The sequence below is a fragment of the Lepidochelys kempii genome, chromosome 5 (genome assembly GCF_965140265.1).
Source record: "Lepidochelys kempii isolate rLepKem1 chromosome 5, rLepKem1.hap2, whole genome shotgun sequence".
Lineage (NCBI taxonomy): Eukaryota > Metazoa > Chordata > Testudines > Cheloniidae > Lepidochelys > Lepidochelys kempii.
Genome location: NC_133260.1, coordinates 42,040,681 through 42,059,071, shown reverse-complemented (window position 1 = coordinate 42,059,071; position 18,391 = coordinate 42,040,681). Strand labels below are relative to the sequence as shown.

General features: G+C 41.1%; 1 protein-coding gene across 8 annotated transcripts in view; it reads left to right on the top strand.

The window, feature by feature from the left end:
* ADAMTS6 (ADAM metallopeptidase with thrombospondin type 1 motif 6) overlaps positions 1-18,391 on the top strand; it is a 328,383-nt gene that overhangs the window by 218,012 nt on the left and 91,980 nt on the right. For all 8 annotated transcript variants that reach the window (XR_012158888.1, XM_073344058.1, XM_073344059.1 and 5 more), the window contains one exon: positions 14,018-14,120. Coding sequence is in view for 7 of the 8 variants with exons in the window: in XM_073344058.1 (XP_073200159.1) it covers positions 14,018-14,120 (103 nt within the window). In the remaining variant the exon portion in view is untranslated. The remainder of the gene's footprint in view (positions 1-14,017; positions 14,121-18,391) is intronic.

The window sequence follows — 18,391 nt, the reverse complement described above, 5'->3', positions numbered from 1 at the left end:
ATGACAAGGGACTTTTCTCCTGGGTCCCTCAGCTTGTCCCCAATACCTTATTGTTACCCATCTTGGTACGATTGGACACCATGTGGCATCCCTCAAGCTACCAGGGTAGAGTCAGCCTTCCACTCCCAGCCCAGGTCATTGACTCCACCTCCAGAAAGACACTATACCACCTCTAATGCCTGAGAATGTCACCAGTTGGATCCTTCCAATGAGATTATAGAAGAGGAAGGGCAGCACGTGCCTACATATTTAATCTTCCTCATCTGATGAGACACTAGTGCCTGAATCATCCTTTCCAGATGATTATAAGGCCTTTCACGATCTTATGTGGAGGATCTCATTGCCACTGGGCAGACAAGCAGAGGTGGTTCCAGGGAACTTCCCCAAACGGCTAGACATCCAACAGACTGGATAGGATAGCATTACCTGTAAACAAGGTGCTACTCAACCCTGCCAGACTGTTTGTACAGATACCTTCCTCCCTGACACCTTCCTTGAAAAGGATGGATTGCTGATATCAAACACCATATTAAAATGTTTTTTCTCTTGCCTTGTGCTGCATTCCCTGATTGTGGCCATGGGGAATCATAAATCAAGGCAGGGGCACAGTTCAAATCCATTCCCAAAGACAAAGAGCCCAAAAGCTAGACCTCTTTGGTAGGAAGGCTTACACAAGATTTAGCCTACAAATGCATATAGTATACTATATTGTCAAAATAAATTTTTATTAATTCTTACTCCATGACCAAATTTTCCAACAAACTCCTCCAGGAATTGAGAGAGGAATTAAAGACTTTGGTAGCTGAAGCTTTTCCATGGTAGGAGAAGATCCTTACAGGTGGCACTTAATGCTGAGGATACAGCATCCAGGTTGATGGTGATAGCCATATCTATGCCATCATGATAGCCATCATCCCTAGGGAGGTCCAAAACACCACTGAGGATTTGCTGTTTGAGGGGTGCAAGCTTTTTGCAGACAAAAACTGACAAACTGTTCATTCTCTCAAGGGCTCCCAGGACAATGCTTCATTTCTAGAGGTGTGTACACCAGTCCCAAAAAGGAGGCAATGCAGGGTTCAACATAATTTAGAGGCAGCCTTCTTCCCAGTCCCAACAGACTGACTCTCTCAAAAAACACAACAAGTTTCCAAGGAGAGCACTTTCAGCATGTGCCTCAATGGGCTGTCTGCTTCAGGTCTGTTCTACTTTAAAGCAGCTGTTTTGGCTCCTTTGTCGAGAGCAGAGTATCTGTCAATCAGGATTTTCCCAACCCATCCCTTCCCTTTGGCAAATGGTTGTACCTTTACCACAGGGTCTGGAACTCCATAACTAATGGTCAGTGGGTTCTAGACACTGTGGAACTGGGTTACACCATCCAGGTACAGACCTTGCCTCTCCCCCTGCTTCTCCATCCCTATTCATGAGGCCACACTGTTTCATGATGTACAGTCTCTTTTAGATCTCAGAACTACAAATGAGGTCCCTTTACAGCACAGCAGAAAGTGCTAGGTTCATTGAGACTGCTCTGGAGAAACTACAAACCCAAGAGACAATGCTGGTACAGTCAACCCTGGAGGCATATGCAGCTGCTAGAGAGCTACATAAGTGCTCAGTATTGGTTTCCCTGGTAGTACAGGAAGGCTTCCAACTGGTACTGGAGACTAGGGACCCTACTCTGGCCCCTTGGCAACTCAGGGTGCTGTTGCAATCAACTTTCCTTACCAAGGAAGCTAGTACCATTGAGGGGGAAGCCGTCTATGATTTCGTTTGCATTACTATCTCTGGGCTATCTTTCTCTGGCACTAACGGAGTCTGCTCCCTTATTATAGGAGATCTAAGAGTTTTCATCTTTTTCAGATTCGGATGTTGGTTCTATGTGTCTCAGCTGAGACAGGGCATCCATTCACTGTCAGAGACTTACGTAAAACCTTGGGTCTCACCTACCAAGGGGCAATGGCTCAGTCAACTATGGGCCGCAGGACCATGCCAGTGAACTTTCTGGACCCTGCGGTGTTACTCCCCCACTGACACCAGAGACAACATCTCCTTGTTGCTGGGACTGGGACTGAGCAAGTGGAACCCATTCCAGCAGTTCCTCCACCACAGAAGATCAAGCAAATGCCGTCTCAATGTCTAGGCTTTATACCTCAGTCACAGAACCTGCCAAGAAAGAGGGTCAGAAATTACAAGAGGTGACCACCACCACCTTCTTCTTCAGCTGCAAATTCCTCCTGTCCAGTGGCTTCATCCATACAAGTGTTTTTCATGCTTTGTTCAAGGACAGACTGCCATTCATAGATGCTGTCTTGTATTTTTCCTGGTGGGTGTTCTGTCCCTTCCCCAAGGCCCCACCCTTGCTCCGCCTCTTCCTGCCCTGCTCCACCCCTTCCCCCAAGGCCCCCCGGCCTGCTTGCCACTCCCCCTCTCTGTCCCCCATCCCCCGAGCACCTCCTGCCCGATAAACAGCTGGCGAGCCTTATATGGAACCAGTGTGGTTGGTGGGGGCTGAGCATCCCCTATATTTTTTTCATGGGTACTTGAGCTCTGAAGCACCCACAGAGTCAGTACCTATGCTGCCAGTCCCCAGAGCTGCCATCTGCTCCTACCTCTCTGTTTGCCAATCATTTACCCCATTTCCTAAGTGCTTGGTCCGACATCACTTCAGATCAGTGGGTGTTAAGCACAGTGAACTTGGAGGTACCCTTTAGTTTGTTTCTTTTCCCCTTTCCCACCCTCCTTCCACATCCCACTTCAGGGACCACTCTCACGAGACCATCTTTCAGTAGGAGGTCCAATCTCTTATTCAAATAGGAGCTGTAGAGGAAGTTCCTCTGTTCCTCAGGGAGGGGTTTTTATCCCTGCTATTTCCTTATTCTAAAAGTGAAAGGCAGTCTCGGGCCTATCTTAGATCTAAGAAAGTTACACAAATTCCTGAAGAAAATAAAATTCTGCACGGTTATCCTAGCCTCTATTATTCCTTCCCTAGAGCAGGGGGACTGGTTTGCTGCCCTCAGCTTGAAAGACACATGCTTCCATATGGTGATCCTGCAGAACCAATGGCAGTTTCTCTGGTTCATGGTAAATGGACTCCATTACCAATTTACAGTGCCATTCAGCCTGTCAGCGGTGATAGCAGTGTTCCTTTGAAAGCCATGTGTCCCCTTACCTGGATGATTGTCTGGGCCAAGGCCAAAGCTTTTCTATCACTTTCAAAGTTTGAAATGCGTTGGAGCTTAGTGCTGAAAGCACATCCTGTCACTACAGTGTGCAGCTGCCTCAGGCTCCTAGGGCACATGGCAGCATGCACACAAGTAGTACAGCACTCCTGACTGCATCTCAGAAAGCTACAAGGATGACTTGCTTTGGTGTATTTCCTGAGCTGTCATTGCCTAGACATGGTGGTTTGTGTACTAAGGATGACACGATTACCATTGGACTGGTGGATAGACCATCTGAGGTGTTCCCTTTTCTCCCCCACAACCAGCACTCACTTTAGTCACAGATGCATCATCTCTAGGTTGGGGAGCACATATGGGGTTCCTGAAGACTCAGGGTCTTTGGTCTTCCCATGATCTGAAGGCTCATATAAATGTCAGAATTGTGAGCTGTCCATCTTGTTTGTTCAGCCTTCCTTATAGATCTCAGGGGAAAAAATCTGCTTGTGTTTACATAAAACATAGTTGCTGTGTTGTCTGATAACAGACAAGGAGGAGAGGATTCCACTCAGTTGTGCCAGGAGGCGAGTCTCCTGTGAGTCTGCATAGCCAATTCCATTCACAAGAGAGTTGCTTACCTTCCAGGGGTCAGAAGGCAGTGCTCGACCTAAGCAGGTCCTTTTCCTATCATCTGGATATGGCCAGATCAATCTTCCAATTGTGGGGGACTCCCCAAGTGGACCTGTTTGCAACAAGGATGACCAGAAAGTGCCATCAGTTCTGTTCCCCAGGAGGTCACAGCTAAGGTTCATTGATGGATGCATTCCTGCTGCCATGGAAGAACACCCTGTGGCATGCTTTTTCTCCAGTCCCGTTACTGCCCAGAGTCTTGTCCAAGTTCAAACAAGACTATGCTCACATTATACTTACAGCATCGATGTGGCCTCAGTAGCACTAGTTCTTGATCCTGCTAGGCTTGTTCATTAGGCTCCTTTGTCCCTCCCACTGGATCCAGATTGCCCAAGACTATGGCGGCCTTTTTCACCCCAACCTGCAAGTCCTCCACTTGACAGCCTGGATGCTTCATGGCTAACACCATTAGAAAAGACATGCTCAAGACTGTGCAAGAAGTAATTCTAAATAGTAGAAAGCCTTCAACTAGGAATACTTATCTGGCTAAATAGAAGTGTCTTTCCATCTGGTCCTGCCAGAAAGACGTTCCTCTGGAGCAAGCCCCCATCTGTTTTCTGTACGTGAAACATCAAGGTCTAGCAGTTAACTCTATCAAATTTCATATAGCAGCTATCTCAGCTTTCCTTCCTTCTGTGAATAACAGATCTTTTTTTCCTCAATCCCGTTGCTCTCAGGTTTTTGAAAGTGCTGGACAGAATATACCCAGAGGTGCCAGAACCTATTCTCCCATGGTATCTGAACCTGGTATTAGCAAAGTTAATGGAACCACCTTTTGAACCATTCATGACTTGTTCTCTACTCCACCTCTCTACTACGGTGGTGTTTTTTTAGTGCAATTACCTTGGCAAGTAGAGTGGGTGAGTTGAGAGCTCTGGTTTCACAGCCTCCCTATATGGTCTTTTACCAAGGACAAGGTTTACCTTTGCCCTCAAATGAAGTTCCTGACAAAAGTGGTTTACAACTTTCACATTAATCAGGCAATCTAATTGCCAACTTTCTTCCCAAAGTCTCATATTCATAGAGATGAAGAAAAACTCCACTCTTTACATATCAGAAGAGCTTTAGCTTTTCACCTAGACCAGACTAAATCATTTAGATCATCATCACAGTTGTTCATTGTGGTGGCAGACAGAATAAGAGACCACCTAGTACCCTCTCAGAGGATTTGCTCTTGGATTTTATAGTGTATTCATTTGTATTGCCAGTTGCTGATGTCATTCCACCAACTAAAGTGCTAGCCCATTTGGAAAGAGCAGAGGCAGCATCTGTGTCTTTCCCAGCACATGGTCCTAATTTGGACATTTGCAATGTGTCAACTGAGTCATCAGTACACACACTTGTTTCACGTTACACTATAGCTCTTCAATCCAGGACAAATGCCATATTTAGGCTTGTTGTCCTACATTCAGTTCAAAGAGACTCAGGGTCCACTTCGAGGTCAATCTGCTTGTGAGTCCCCTACAGTGTAATGGACATGTGCAATGCATCTCATAGAACAATCGTCATGGAAAGGTAGTTTTTTACAGTAGTGCCTAGTAGGTCCAACCAAGAATGGAGCGCCAATGTGCTAGATAGAGCAGTAGACATTCCGTGCCCCAATCTATTTAGGTTTACAATCTAACTAGAATTGTTCTGGATCTGAGGGCACACAGGAATAAACTCAGAAAAAGCTTAATGTAATCTTTAATTGTAGGTAACTATATAAAATATCTGAAAGTAGATCCCTTTATTGATAGGGTTCCTCTTTAATACTTCTAATAAAATGTGTGGGGAATATTCATTTTCTCATGGTATCTTTCCATTGAGATATAGCATCAAACACTTTAATAGTTAATCGAGTGGCAGCTTAGAGACTAACAAATTTGAAGTTGATAGATTTCCACTCCATACGGCTAAATTCAGTGCCATGCATAATGACAGGTTTCAGAGTAACAGCCGTGTTAGTCTGTATCCGCAAAAAGAAAAGGAGTACTTGTGGCACCTTAGAGCTCTTAGTCTCTGAAACTTGAAGACTTCTGTAATTCTTTTGTATGGTTCTGAAGCCTCCTCAATATCATCTCTGGAACCTTATGTGATTCTGGGTTATCTTCTTAATCCTTATATTATAGTTTTGCAGCTGAGTGGGAAGCAGTTCTCCCATCCTGTGAAAATGTTTATTATTTCAAAAAAATTTCTGTTCCACAGCAGGACAAAAATGAGCTCATATGAAATGTTTTATGAAAAAGAACAAGACTGACTCTGTAGTCCAGTGGTTAGGCCACTCATGTTAGATATGGGAGACCTAGCTAACTCTTTTAGAACTCTTGCATGCAAGTTATCCAGACCTGCTGATTTAAATATTTTTTATCCCCAGAAGACGTTTAACATGCGCCTTAGTTACTAGTGGACTTGAATGTATTTCATCATCCTCATGTAATATGAGTAAGTATCCTGCCTCTTTCCAAATACAGAACAAAAATATTTATTGAATATTTGAACACGTCTTCCCTTTCTACATCATCATTATTAATAATTTTACTACCTCCATCTAGCAATGAGCCTATCCAATTGCTACAATTTCTTTTGTTCCTAGTATGTTATTTAAAAACTCTTTAATGTCATAAGTGCTACCACCCATGGATTTTCCCCTGATACTTTTAGATTTCCTTATCAATTTTCTACACTTCAGAACTTCTCATTTATATTTATTGATCTCTGTTTCCCCTGCACTTGGTGTTCTAATGAATCCATGTGCAATAGTGTCAGGGCAGGGTCATGGACAGCCTGGCCTAAGGGTTAGCATCAGGCACAGGCTGAGGGGCCAGGAGCCAATTACTAACTATCAGGCTGGGTTAGCATGCCAGGAGATCAGACTCAAGAGACAAACTAGAGGGCAGGGATCAAGAGCCAGTTACCAAGAATGAGAATACCTGGAGGTCAAGACTGGGTGATGAAACCAGAAGACAGGAACCAGGATGCAGTTACCCAGAGTCAGGATACCAGGAGATCAGGATCATATAGCAGAAACAGGTAAATGCCAGACCAGCAGTGTATGGCAGGGTGAAGCTCAAGTTTTACAGACAAATTCCTTTTCCTCCTCTGGCTTAAATAGGGGCTACAACCCAGCCAAGAACCTTGGGGCTCTCCCAATCAGAGAGTAGTGTTTTTAGGGCAGTTGGGCTTCATGGACCTACTCCCACATGCCATCTGTGAGCTGCTGGGTGTAGGATGGGAGTGTGGTAATTCAGGACCCCCTTGGGCCTGCATTCAAGACCTGTAGGAGCTGACACATAAATGCCCAGATAATCTTTTAGTGCTGGACTTAACAGTGTACAAAGCACATATCTAATACTAATTTCCTGTCCTTTTTTGAATTTTAGTTTTAAAGGGAAAAACTACTGGCATTTTATGAGGGTAGCTAAAATTTTAGTCCAAGTTTGAATGATTACAACAATTTATATAATTACTTTTTGAAACATATATTACGTTTTATTACGCTGAGAGATAAATATAGTAATACCTGTCTTAAGTAAACGTTGGGAGAGACCAACAAAAATCCAGTGCTTAATGGAGGTTGTCATTAATAAAGGTGGAGCGGAATGTACTCAATACATTTGGGCATATTTTAGGGTGATTTCTTAAGACTAATTGTCATACACATTGTAAGGAGAGTGATCACTAGATAAGCTGTTACCATCAGGAGAGTGGGGTGGGGGGAGAGAAAACCTTTTGTAGTGGTAAACACCCATTTTTTCATGGTTTGTATGTATAAGAACATCTTCTGTATTTTCCACAGTTTGCATCCGATGAAGTGAGCTGTAGCTCACAAAAGCTTATGCTCAAATAAATTGGTTAGTCTCTAAGGTGCCACAAGTACTCCTTTTCTTTTTGTCTAACAAGAGTGTCCTACTGTGCAGATTTCACTATACTAACCCCTGTGTATTATGGTTTAACATGCCTTAATTGTATTGTGTGGCATGGATTTTTTCCCTTACTTCTTCTCTGTGCCTCTCTCTTTTCTACTCTGGTCCCATTCTCCCCGCACCTCCATTTAATTTGAAATCAGTGCCATTCAGCGCTTTTCAGCTTTCTTACACCCATTCTTTATTATCTGCCTGTTGTATCTTTGAGGAATTTGCTGACTGACTTTTGTTCCTCTTTCTCTCTTTTTACTTCTGGGTGCTGTAATGTCCCTGGTGACTCATCATCATAATCTTCTCATAACTATTTTTACTTTGCTTAATTCTTGATTTCATTCTTTCTGCCGTTTCTAACTCAGAGATGGATTACATGTAGGCTTTTTCTAAATCCTTACTGTTTTCCATTTTTTACTTATATTTCTGATCATATTCTTCTTTCCTGATTTCTCCTTTTATACTTCTCTCTCTTTCTCTTAACTTTCTTCAGAGTCTCTTTCCTTTATCTTAATTCTTTTACACTTATGTTGCTTTTTCTCTGTCCTAATTTCCCTACCTCTTCATTTATTCAATATCCTGGCCATTTCATTTGTACTGACATCTTCAGTTGCACTTACATATTAAATCTGGAATTAATGTCTTTTACTTCTTTCACAGTGCAAATTCAGGCCCAACTTCAGTTTATTTTTGATCTTAGAATTCAGTCCACTGATATTCATTGGCTAGAATACCACTGGTAAAAAGTTTGGCATTCTTTAAGCTTTTATGTCTACATATCTTTATTGCTCTTTGCAGATAAATACTTTTTTACCAAACTTTTTATATCCAAATCTTGTATTTCATGGCATCTTTTCACCACATTAAAGTCTCAGTTTAAGGGATCAATGGGATGAAGTAGTCAGTCTTCATTAAATTCTCACCTTTTCTCACTGACACCTTCAGAAGTATGTGGTGTAATAAAGTAACTCTTTGCTATTCAGACTACAGTCTTCAGTACATCTAGAATATAAATCTAGTATCTGCATGGAAAGGCACAGTCCCTTTATTATTATTACTGTGATGATCTGTAATGTTAACTGGAAGTTGACAATCTCATTTAAAAATTTTTAATAGAATCCCCTTTTATCTCTACACCCGGTAAGATTTTTCAGGGGAATCTTCAGATGGAGAAAATGTTAAACAGTTTAAGTTTATGTCCTGAAAGATTCGTAGTTCAGTTCCGTTTTTCAATGTAAATGAAAGTAGAATTATTCTAATGATATTACTGTGAGTAGGATATAAGTTCATTCAGGCTTGCAGCAATTTAAGTTGCACTAGAACTATAATTCTGGTAATCAGTGTTACCCATTTGTTATATAGTAATTTCTTTAAGGTTTAAAAAAAAAATCGAAAATTGCTGAGACTTGCGAATTGTTTCAAGATTTATGATGGACCTTATTGCTAGTCAGTTTTTGAAAGGAGAAGAATGTTTGATTAATGTAAACATTAAGAGTCTACGAAACTGTCATCATTTATATGAAAAATTTGTTTGTACCCTTTCCTTTCTGTTGGCATTTTGTGTAGCGTCAGCATTCATTACTCCTCAAGTAATTTAAAAAAGTATTACTCCTTAAAGTTCCTAGTATCCATAAACAAAAAAAAGCTTTTTAAGACTTCATTTTTCATTCAGAAATGAAGTAATGCTTCTGCCCTTTCTTTTGACCATTTTCATTCTTTGAAATCAGCATACTCAACTCCTACGAGACATATTCCTTAAAGGCTTTCAGAACAATATTTGACTTTTCAATTGAGAAGACATCTGCTAATAGAAACATTGAGATCAGCAGAAAAGAGCTAATGAGTACTGGAAACAAAAAGGTGATAGAAAGAACACAGTAATCAGAAATATATTTCCTATCACCAACCATCTCAGTAACTGTTATAAAAATATACGTATTTCCCTAAGCCTCAGGACTTTTAATCAAAAATTCATTTATAAAGTGTTATGAGAAATGGAATCCATGTAACAATTCTTCCTAAAGCCTCACTTTAATAAAGATGAGGAGCAGCTGCACACTCTGGACATAAGAACAGCATTGGCTTTCTCCTTCAACTGGTCCAAAGAGTTCTGCTTGTTTTCACAGCTGTTTGTGGCAATCATGGACAGGATGAAAGAGCTGGGGGACAGGGTCTTGGAGCCGGAGCCCGGCCATGGCAAGAGCAACCTGGGCAGCTGTGGGGAGCCACGGACCCTCCACCTGCCCTGGGTGGGGGGCTCGGGGGATGGAGACACAGGATGGGGGCTGCTCTCACACACACCCCCACGGGCAGGTGGAGAGTCTGTGGCTCTACAGCTGTTGTCCTGGCTGGGGGAAGGGGGAGGAGCAGGGCCTCAGGGGGAAGAGTAGGGGCAGGGACAGGGGCAGGGCCCCTTTCAAAAAGTGAGAGGACCATGGCCCCTTGGCCCCTCCTCTTCTGGTGCCCCTGTATCTTGTGCTTTAGAGTACAGCAAGATGCAGGTGTCATATTGTCGATCAGTATCACTGAGTTTGAAGGCGAGCACCTAAAGACTCTAAATTCAGCCAACACCTATCAAGAGTATTTAAAAGGATTCAGCCTCAAAGCAGGATCCTGAGATGAGTCCCTTGACCTAGTTACATTCACTGACAGCAGGTTCCCATGTTGAAATAGACCCATTCATCTCTTCAAGCCTAGCAGATCTCTCTTACCACTTATTCTGAAGTGGTCTGCATCATCAAAGCAAAAGTCTTCAGTGTATATCGTGGCTTTGACACCTTTGTTATGTCAGTTCCTAAAGTCAATGTTATTGAGCTCTTACTCCTTTAGAAATCAGGCATTACAACTGCAGCTGTACCAAAAACTAGAAAACACACAAAGAGAGCAGAACTTCATTACACCACTATCAAAGACTGACTCTGGGCTTCTCTGTATTGTACTGAAGTCTCCAGATACCCTTCTCCAAGTGCAATATTTGGAGAACAACTCAGAGGTTTTAAGTGTGGCAGTATATGTGAGTAAATTACTCCAGTCATTCAGGTTTGTAACTGAGGTGTCCTCAGAGGTGACAGTATCATACGGGGAAGTTCTATGGCCTTTGTTAACTAGATGATCACAATGGTCTCTTCTGGCCTTAGAATCTGTGAATCTGTCAATCATTTATTCATGGTGCAGCTGTACTAATGTTGATGCAGGTCAGAGCTGAAGGAGCCCTGTTTGCATCCAGGTCAATACCCACTCTGTTTGTATCCAAGTCAATCCAGCACAGGTGATAACTGTAGAGTTGAAGCCAGTCTCTGTGTTTTGGTTGGGAAATCCTGTCAGAATGATATTTTAAAGAGTGGCAATTTTACTTACAAGTTTTTTCAATTTATCATTCATATAATTCTCTCTCACTTCCCCTCAAAGTTTGGGATTGTACTTTTCAGGTGATGTGTTTTTCTATCTTTAGAGATAAACCAGATATATGTATGTATACATATTACATTAAAAAAACCTGTTAAAATGACATCATTTAGGTTCCAAAGTCAAGCACACTAAAGTTTGGAAATGTCAGATTTACTGTTGCCCATGTATTCAGAATATGTCCTCTCCTGTATCCATCCTGTGCACAGAATAAGGCGGGGTCTGTGGGAAAAAGTAATATGTAAGGTAGTATCACAATGTATATGCAGAGGCAGAATTTTTTTTGTATGTAATTTCCTAAATAGTCTTTTAAGGAAAAAGGTAAAGAGAAATTCTATTATGCACAATTGTGACAACCTCTCAATCTTGAACAGGTTTTGAATCCTGAATGTTCAGCAACATAGCACGAACTTCTCTCACTTGAAAAGCAGGTCTAACTATGGGCATGTCTATACTTACAGCTGGATCGACACTACTGCGGTTGATGCAGCTGTGTCAATTTAGCAGGTCTGGTGAAGATCCGCTAAGTCGATGGCAGAGCACTCCCCTGTCAACTTCTGCACTCCAGCTCCCCAAGAAGAGTAAGATAAGTCGGCAGGAGAGTGTTTCCCATCAACACAACGCAGTGTAGACACCGCTGTAAGTCGTTCTAAGTTATGTCGACTTCAGTTCCGTAAGTTATGGAACTGAAGTAGCATAACTTAGGTTGGCTTACAGCTGTAGTGTAGACCAGCCCTCCATTAGCTGTCGCCAGGCAAAGGCTGTTAGCCTGGGGTGTGGGGTGGAGATAGGTCCAGATGCTGGGTCCTAGAGGTGATCAGTGGGTGTGAGGAGCCTAGCCTGACCCCCCCTTTCCCCTGTCCTAGGAATTAAAGGTGCCCTTCCTCCATGTGATACCCCCAGAAAAAAAAAAGAAAAAGGATAGGCTGCTTGGGCCATGTGTTGATTCCAGGAAGTTGTTGGGGGGAGTCAGGTCTCCCTACCTTTCTTTCTCCCACCTCTTGACGAGTTCTGGGGGATCTGACTTCATGTGGCATCTCCGGAGAGTGAGGAAATCAGCTTCTGGGTCCAGCTGCTGAGGCGGGGGGGATGTGGTGTTTACAGGATGTGATCCTGGCCCTGTTCCTGCTCCATGTATTGCCCTCAGAGAGGGGCATGTGCTGGGTCCTGATATGCGGGGAGTTCAGCCCAACTCTTTCTCCTCCTCACTGCTACAAATGTGCTGGCAGCTCCGGTACAGTGTCTGCTGCTGTTTTGGCAGCAGTGTGAGCCCAGCCTTAGAATATTTGTTTATTATTCTGTCAGGCTGCCAGAATTTTCCTGAGGAAAGCTAGAGAAGACAAGTGCCAAATTTTAACAGTTAAACTCTCAGCAATGGCTGAATGGAGTTTCATAGGGCAAAGAGAAGGCACTGCTGTAGCCTGATGGTTGTGCCTCTGTGAATAGCAGAGGCTTGCTGCAAACAAAGATGTGGGATCTTCGCAAAGGAAAGATTGGAAGAGGTTGGAGGTGTAATTTACAAAGGAAACAGTGCAGAAATTACAGGGTAGTGCCATGTTCAGTATTTTATTGTACTTAAAAATATTTTTAAACTTGTAGGAAACTTCTTGCTTAGTTTCCAAGTCATGATTTTATGGCCTTTCTATGATAGGAACTTGAACTACAATATACTGAGAGTTATGGTGATTATGTAAATATTTGCATAGTGCAGTAAGTTTTACCATACTTGTTTATGTAACCCCTTTCACAATGAATTCATCTCAGATTTCTGAACACCACAAACTGGCTTAGAAATACAGGTAGACCAGTAAAAATATCAGAAATGAACTCTGAGGCTGCTCATAAAAATCAGTAATGTTTATTAACAGTTAAAAATTTCTGTCAAAAAAGTTCTTCTGTTCTAGCTTAAAGACAATATTCTTAATCTGTTTCAAATGTTTTAATTTACCTTGTAGTTTTGTAGTTGCAGAATTGCAGAAGATAAATTATCCTAGACTATGCTATTTTACACAGATTTCAGAAAAGATCATCTTGCAATGTTAAATTCAGAGGTTAGCAATAAGTTGACTTTGTTATTTTAAACCTAAACGTTGCATAGACAAAAAAGTGTAAGTAATAGCAGTGAATTATATTGTTCCTGTAATTCTTCCTTGGAGAAAACACAGTCTTCTACATCACCAACAGTGCCCTAGATGAGAAAGCTATTTAATACATGTCTGGGCTCAGTAATTGATTGTGAGAAGTTAGTAGGTTAAATGTAAATAGTGATTCCAAATTCTTTAAATTTGGAAGGTGCTTAGAATTGGGACTAAACCTTGTCCAGTCTCATTCTTAGACCTAAAATGTTTTTTGTCAAAGCTAGTCAGTGAACAATAGTAGGTCTTCAAACTGCAATTGAGTGTTATGTGATGTTACAAATCTGATGTTACAAATGTGATGTTACAAATCTGTTTCTTGATCCCTTAAATGCATACCTAAGAACAGCTATGGCAACTGAGCCTGAATCTGTCACCAAAAAGATTTTGTGTTTTAGTTTCTTCAGTTGGTTTTTGTGTGTGTTTATAAGGAGATACCTGATGGATTGATTGCAAAGTGAACCGTGACATGATTCTGAGTGTAAAGTTATATGGAAACTGTTGTAACGCTTAACTTTGTTTAAGTTAGTTCGTGCCTGCCTAAGATTACAAAATAGACACTTCATTCTGAATACCAGTTGTAAAACAATAAAGCAAGTGTCAGAATCAGAGCCACAAAATAAAGCAGTGAGCTAACATAATGTAGTTTAATACCATTTTATTTGTAAGTAATATAACCATGTCCTTTTTATATTAATGTTAATGTCTAATACATTTTTATTTTAATTTTCTTTAGCCGTGTCCTTCAGGGTCCCGTGATTTTAGAGAAAAACAGTGTGCAGACTTCGACAATATGCCCTTCCGGGGAAAGTATTATAACTGGAAGCCCTACACTGGAGGTAATGTGTAGCTTGGCAGAGATATAAATGTGACATCTCTGACAACACTCAGTTGACTAATCTTGAACTTCGATTTTTCAGTAGCCATCTGTTGACCCATTAATTAAAAATACAAAATTCACTAAAGGGCATATCAATGGAAGGGCCATATTGGGGTGTTGACATAATGAATGTGTGACAGGGGATGCTATGCAAGAAAAATGCACCACTTCATAATGTAAAGCCTTTCCCCATCAACTCCCTTAGCAGCAGTATGCAGATACTGGACATGGGTGGATGATCCACTACTACACTTGGACACTGTAGTGAGGTGTACAGTATGAAAGTCCCAATAGAGTTCCCCTACCTGGAACTCCACCATCCTGGATGGTGTGCGCGTACATAAGAGCCATTGAGCTACAACAGCTTCCATTGTGTGGGAAAGGACAGCTTTGTTCCCCTGAGCATCTGTACTGTGCTCAGCATAGCTATTTGTGCCAGATTTTTTTTTCCACTTTGGGACAGATTTGTTAGATTTAGTTTATGCCAGCTGCGTGCCTATCATCACGCTGATCAGTTAGCTTGTATATTGTATGCCTTTCCCCTACAAACTAAAAGATCAAAGCAGACAAAAGGTAAGCTCTTTAGGACAAGGAGTGTCTCTTCCTATGTGTTTGTACAGGATCTGGTACACTGGGCCTCAATCCTGATTGGGAGTTGTGGATGCTACAGAATGTAATATAGATAAATTAATAGACTAATTTGCAAATAAATTACACTAATTCCATTGGGAGAATGCCAGGATTACTCAAAGCTAAGCTGAAGATATATATAAATAATATATTTTTTACATCCCAAGACCTAATTTCAAGCCTCTAAGTGTGTATCTCTGAGCCTTAAGAGCTGATGCTATTACTAAAACCAAATTCAGAGCAGTGAGCTGTGGTACCTACACTGCTTTACATGTTAACTGTTGCAGTAGAAACACAATCATGGATGCCTCTACTCTGCAGTTTCAGCTTCTTGTGGCAGTTAGCAACTGACATAAGTTAAAGAAGTCCTCAGCTGCTCTAATTTACTTCATGGGACCAGCCCTGCACAGAGTGGCCCCATGACTGGCAGAATGCAAAGATGAGCTTTGCATCTTCTTCTCTCCTGACTTGTGCTGTTTGTTCTTCAGCCATAGTCAAGGATCTGTCCCACCGTTTCTTTCTTTTCCTCTTTTTTGCTCCTTAGAAGAAAAGCAGAGATGGAGAAGGATGGTCTTTTGATTTAGATATAGGGCTAGTTGTCAGTAAACAGGGGTCCTTACTTTATGCCGACTTTCCCACACTTCCTGTCCCTAATCTTGAAGCTATCCTTGGGCCGGTGAAGCTCTGGCACAGATTAGAGCAGCATCTGGGCTGCTTCAATTTCTGTTTGATTGCCAGTAACTCCCTGACCTACCTCCTTCATCCAGTCACCACCCTTCCCCCCCCCCCCCGCCAACTTTATGCTTTCAACAGTTTAGCTAGCTTTGCAGTCATTTTGGCTTCTAAAGTGACACCGGATCTGGCCCTCCATTGTTGACTCTAAGGGACAGAGATCTTGTCTAAGGATTTGCTTTATAAAAATTCTGTTCTCAGTTACTCCAGATTACATTGGCATGCTGAGAGGAGAATTTCACTCAATTAGGATACAGGCAGTATATTCATGATGTATTCTGGAGTTATGATAATGTATAAACATTATTTGATTTCAGCTTTGACTATTATATACCCTTAATAATGCCTTAACTATCTAGTGAAAATCCTTGCTGGCTTTAAAGAATGTGATACAATTGTCACGTTAAGAATTGGATTTAATTTTTTTCAAGCTTAAGCATGTATAATGTTTTTTCTGCTTCTACATTTTCATCATCTTATAGGCATGATAGTGTAGCTTTGCCCATACTTGAACCAAACACTGAATGACAGGATTAGGGCAGGGTGCAGATTTTGGTTTTATCTTGTAGCTAATTCAGTCTTCCTTTATACAGGAGGTGGGTTTTTAAAAAAAAACAAACAAAAAACCAGAATGTCTGGTTAAACAATATTTTTCTATTTGATCTCAAGTTTAGCAAATCTTCAGCAGAACTTCCCTGTCTAGGAAGTTAATTGTCTGATTTTTCCTATAATCCTACTCAGATTATAAAGGCAGATGAGACCACTGTGATCATCTAGTTTTATCTCCTGGATAATGTTGGCCATAAAACTTCCCTGAATTAATTCTCATTTGAACTAGGGTATGTCTTTGTAGAAAAATATACAATCTTGATTTAAAAATTTCTAGAGATTAAGAACACACCATAACCCTCAATAAATTGCTCTGCTGTTTAATTACCCTCACTGTTAAAAAAATGACAGGTTTCAGAGGAACAGCCGTGTTAGTCTGTATTCGCAAAAAGAAAAGGAGTACTTGTGGCACCTTAGAGACTCATGCTCAAATAAATTGGTTAGTCTCTAAGGTGCCACAAGTACTCCTTTTCTTTTTGTTAAAAAAATGTCACCTTATTTCTAGTCTAAATGTGTCCAGCTTGAGCTTCCAGCCACTGGTTCTTGTCCACTAGATTAAAGAACCCTCTTATCACATTTTTGTTTCCTAGGTAAGTACTGATATACTAGTCAAATCACCCTTTAACCTTCTCTTTGTAGAGACAGAGTTAAGGAGCTCAATTTATTTAGCTCTATCAAGGAATGTAGTTATTCAATCCAATCTGTTAGTCATTCTCTGAAGCCTCCCCTATTTCTTAATATCCTTGTATTGTGGACACCACAACTGGACACAGAATTCTAGTAGCAGTCACACCAGTGCCAAGTGTGTTATATTACCCATCCCCCAAGTCTTTTTCAGGTCACTGCTTTCCAAAATAGAGTCCCCCCCATAATAGAGCCTAAAATCTTGGTTCTTAACTATGACTTTACATTTAGCCATTTTGAAAGGCATATTGTCTGCTTGTGCCCAGAGTACTAAGTAATCCGGTTCTCTCTGTCTTAGTGACCTGTTCTTTTCTTTATTTACCACTTTTCCAGTCTGTCTCATCTGCCAACTGTTTCAGTACCTCTTCAACTGAGAATCAGTTGGAGTACGGCTGTCAAGTGATAAACAAAAATTAATCGCGATTAATCATGCTGTTAATAAGAGAATACCATTTAAATATTTTTGGATGTTTTCTACATTTTCAAATATATTTATTTCAATTACAACACAGAATACAAAGTGTACAGTGCTCACTTTATTTTTTTACTACAAATATTTGCACTGTAAAAAAGAAATAGTATTTCAATTCACCTCATACAAGTACTGTAGTGCAACCTCTTGATCATGAAAGCTGAACTTATAAATGTAGAATTATGTACAAAAAAAACTGCACTCAAAACCAAAACAATGTAAAACTTTAGCGCTCACAAGTCTACTCAGGCCTACTTTTTGTTCAGCCAATCACTCAGACAAAACAGGTGTGTTTACATTTGCAGAAGATAATGCTGCCCGCTTCTAATTCACATCACCTGAATGTGAGAATAGGCATTCACATGGCACTGTTGTAGCTAATGTCACAAGATATTTATGTGCCAGATGTGTTAAAGATTCATATGTCCCTTCATGCTTCAACTACCATTCCAGAGGACGTGTCCATGCTGATGACGGGTTCTGCTCGATAATGATCCAAAGCAGTGTGGATCAACGACTGTGCATTTTCATCATCTAAGTCAGATGCCATCACCAGAAGGTTGATTTTCTTTTTTGGTGGTTTGGGTTCTGTAGTTTCTGCATCAGAGTGTTGCTCTTCTAAGACTTCTGAAAGCACACTCCACACCTCATCCCTCTCGGATTTTGGAAGGCACTTCAGATTTTTAAACCTTGGGTTGAATACTGTAACTATCTTTAGAAATCTCACACTGTTACTTTTTGTTTTTTTAAAATCTACAGTGAAAGTGTTCTCAAAACCAAGAACATATGCTGGGTCATCATCCATGACTGCTATAAAACAAGAAATATATGGCAGAAGGCAGGTAAAACACAGAGCCAGAGACATAGAATTCTCTCCCAAATTCAGTCACAAGTTTAATTAACGCATTTTTTTTTAAAACGAGCGTCATCAGCATGGAAGCATGTCTTCTGGCGTGGTGGCCGAAGCATGGAAGGGACATAGAAATGTTTTAGCATACCTGGCATACCTTGCAACACCGGCTACAAAAGTGCCATGCGAACGCCTGTTCTCAGTTTCAAGTGACATTGTAAATAAGAAGCAGGCAGCATTACCTCCAGCAAAT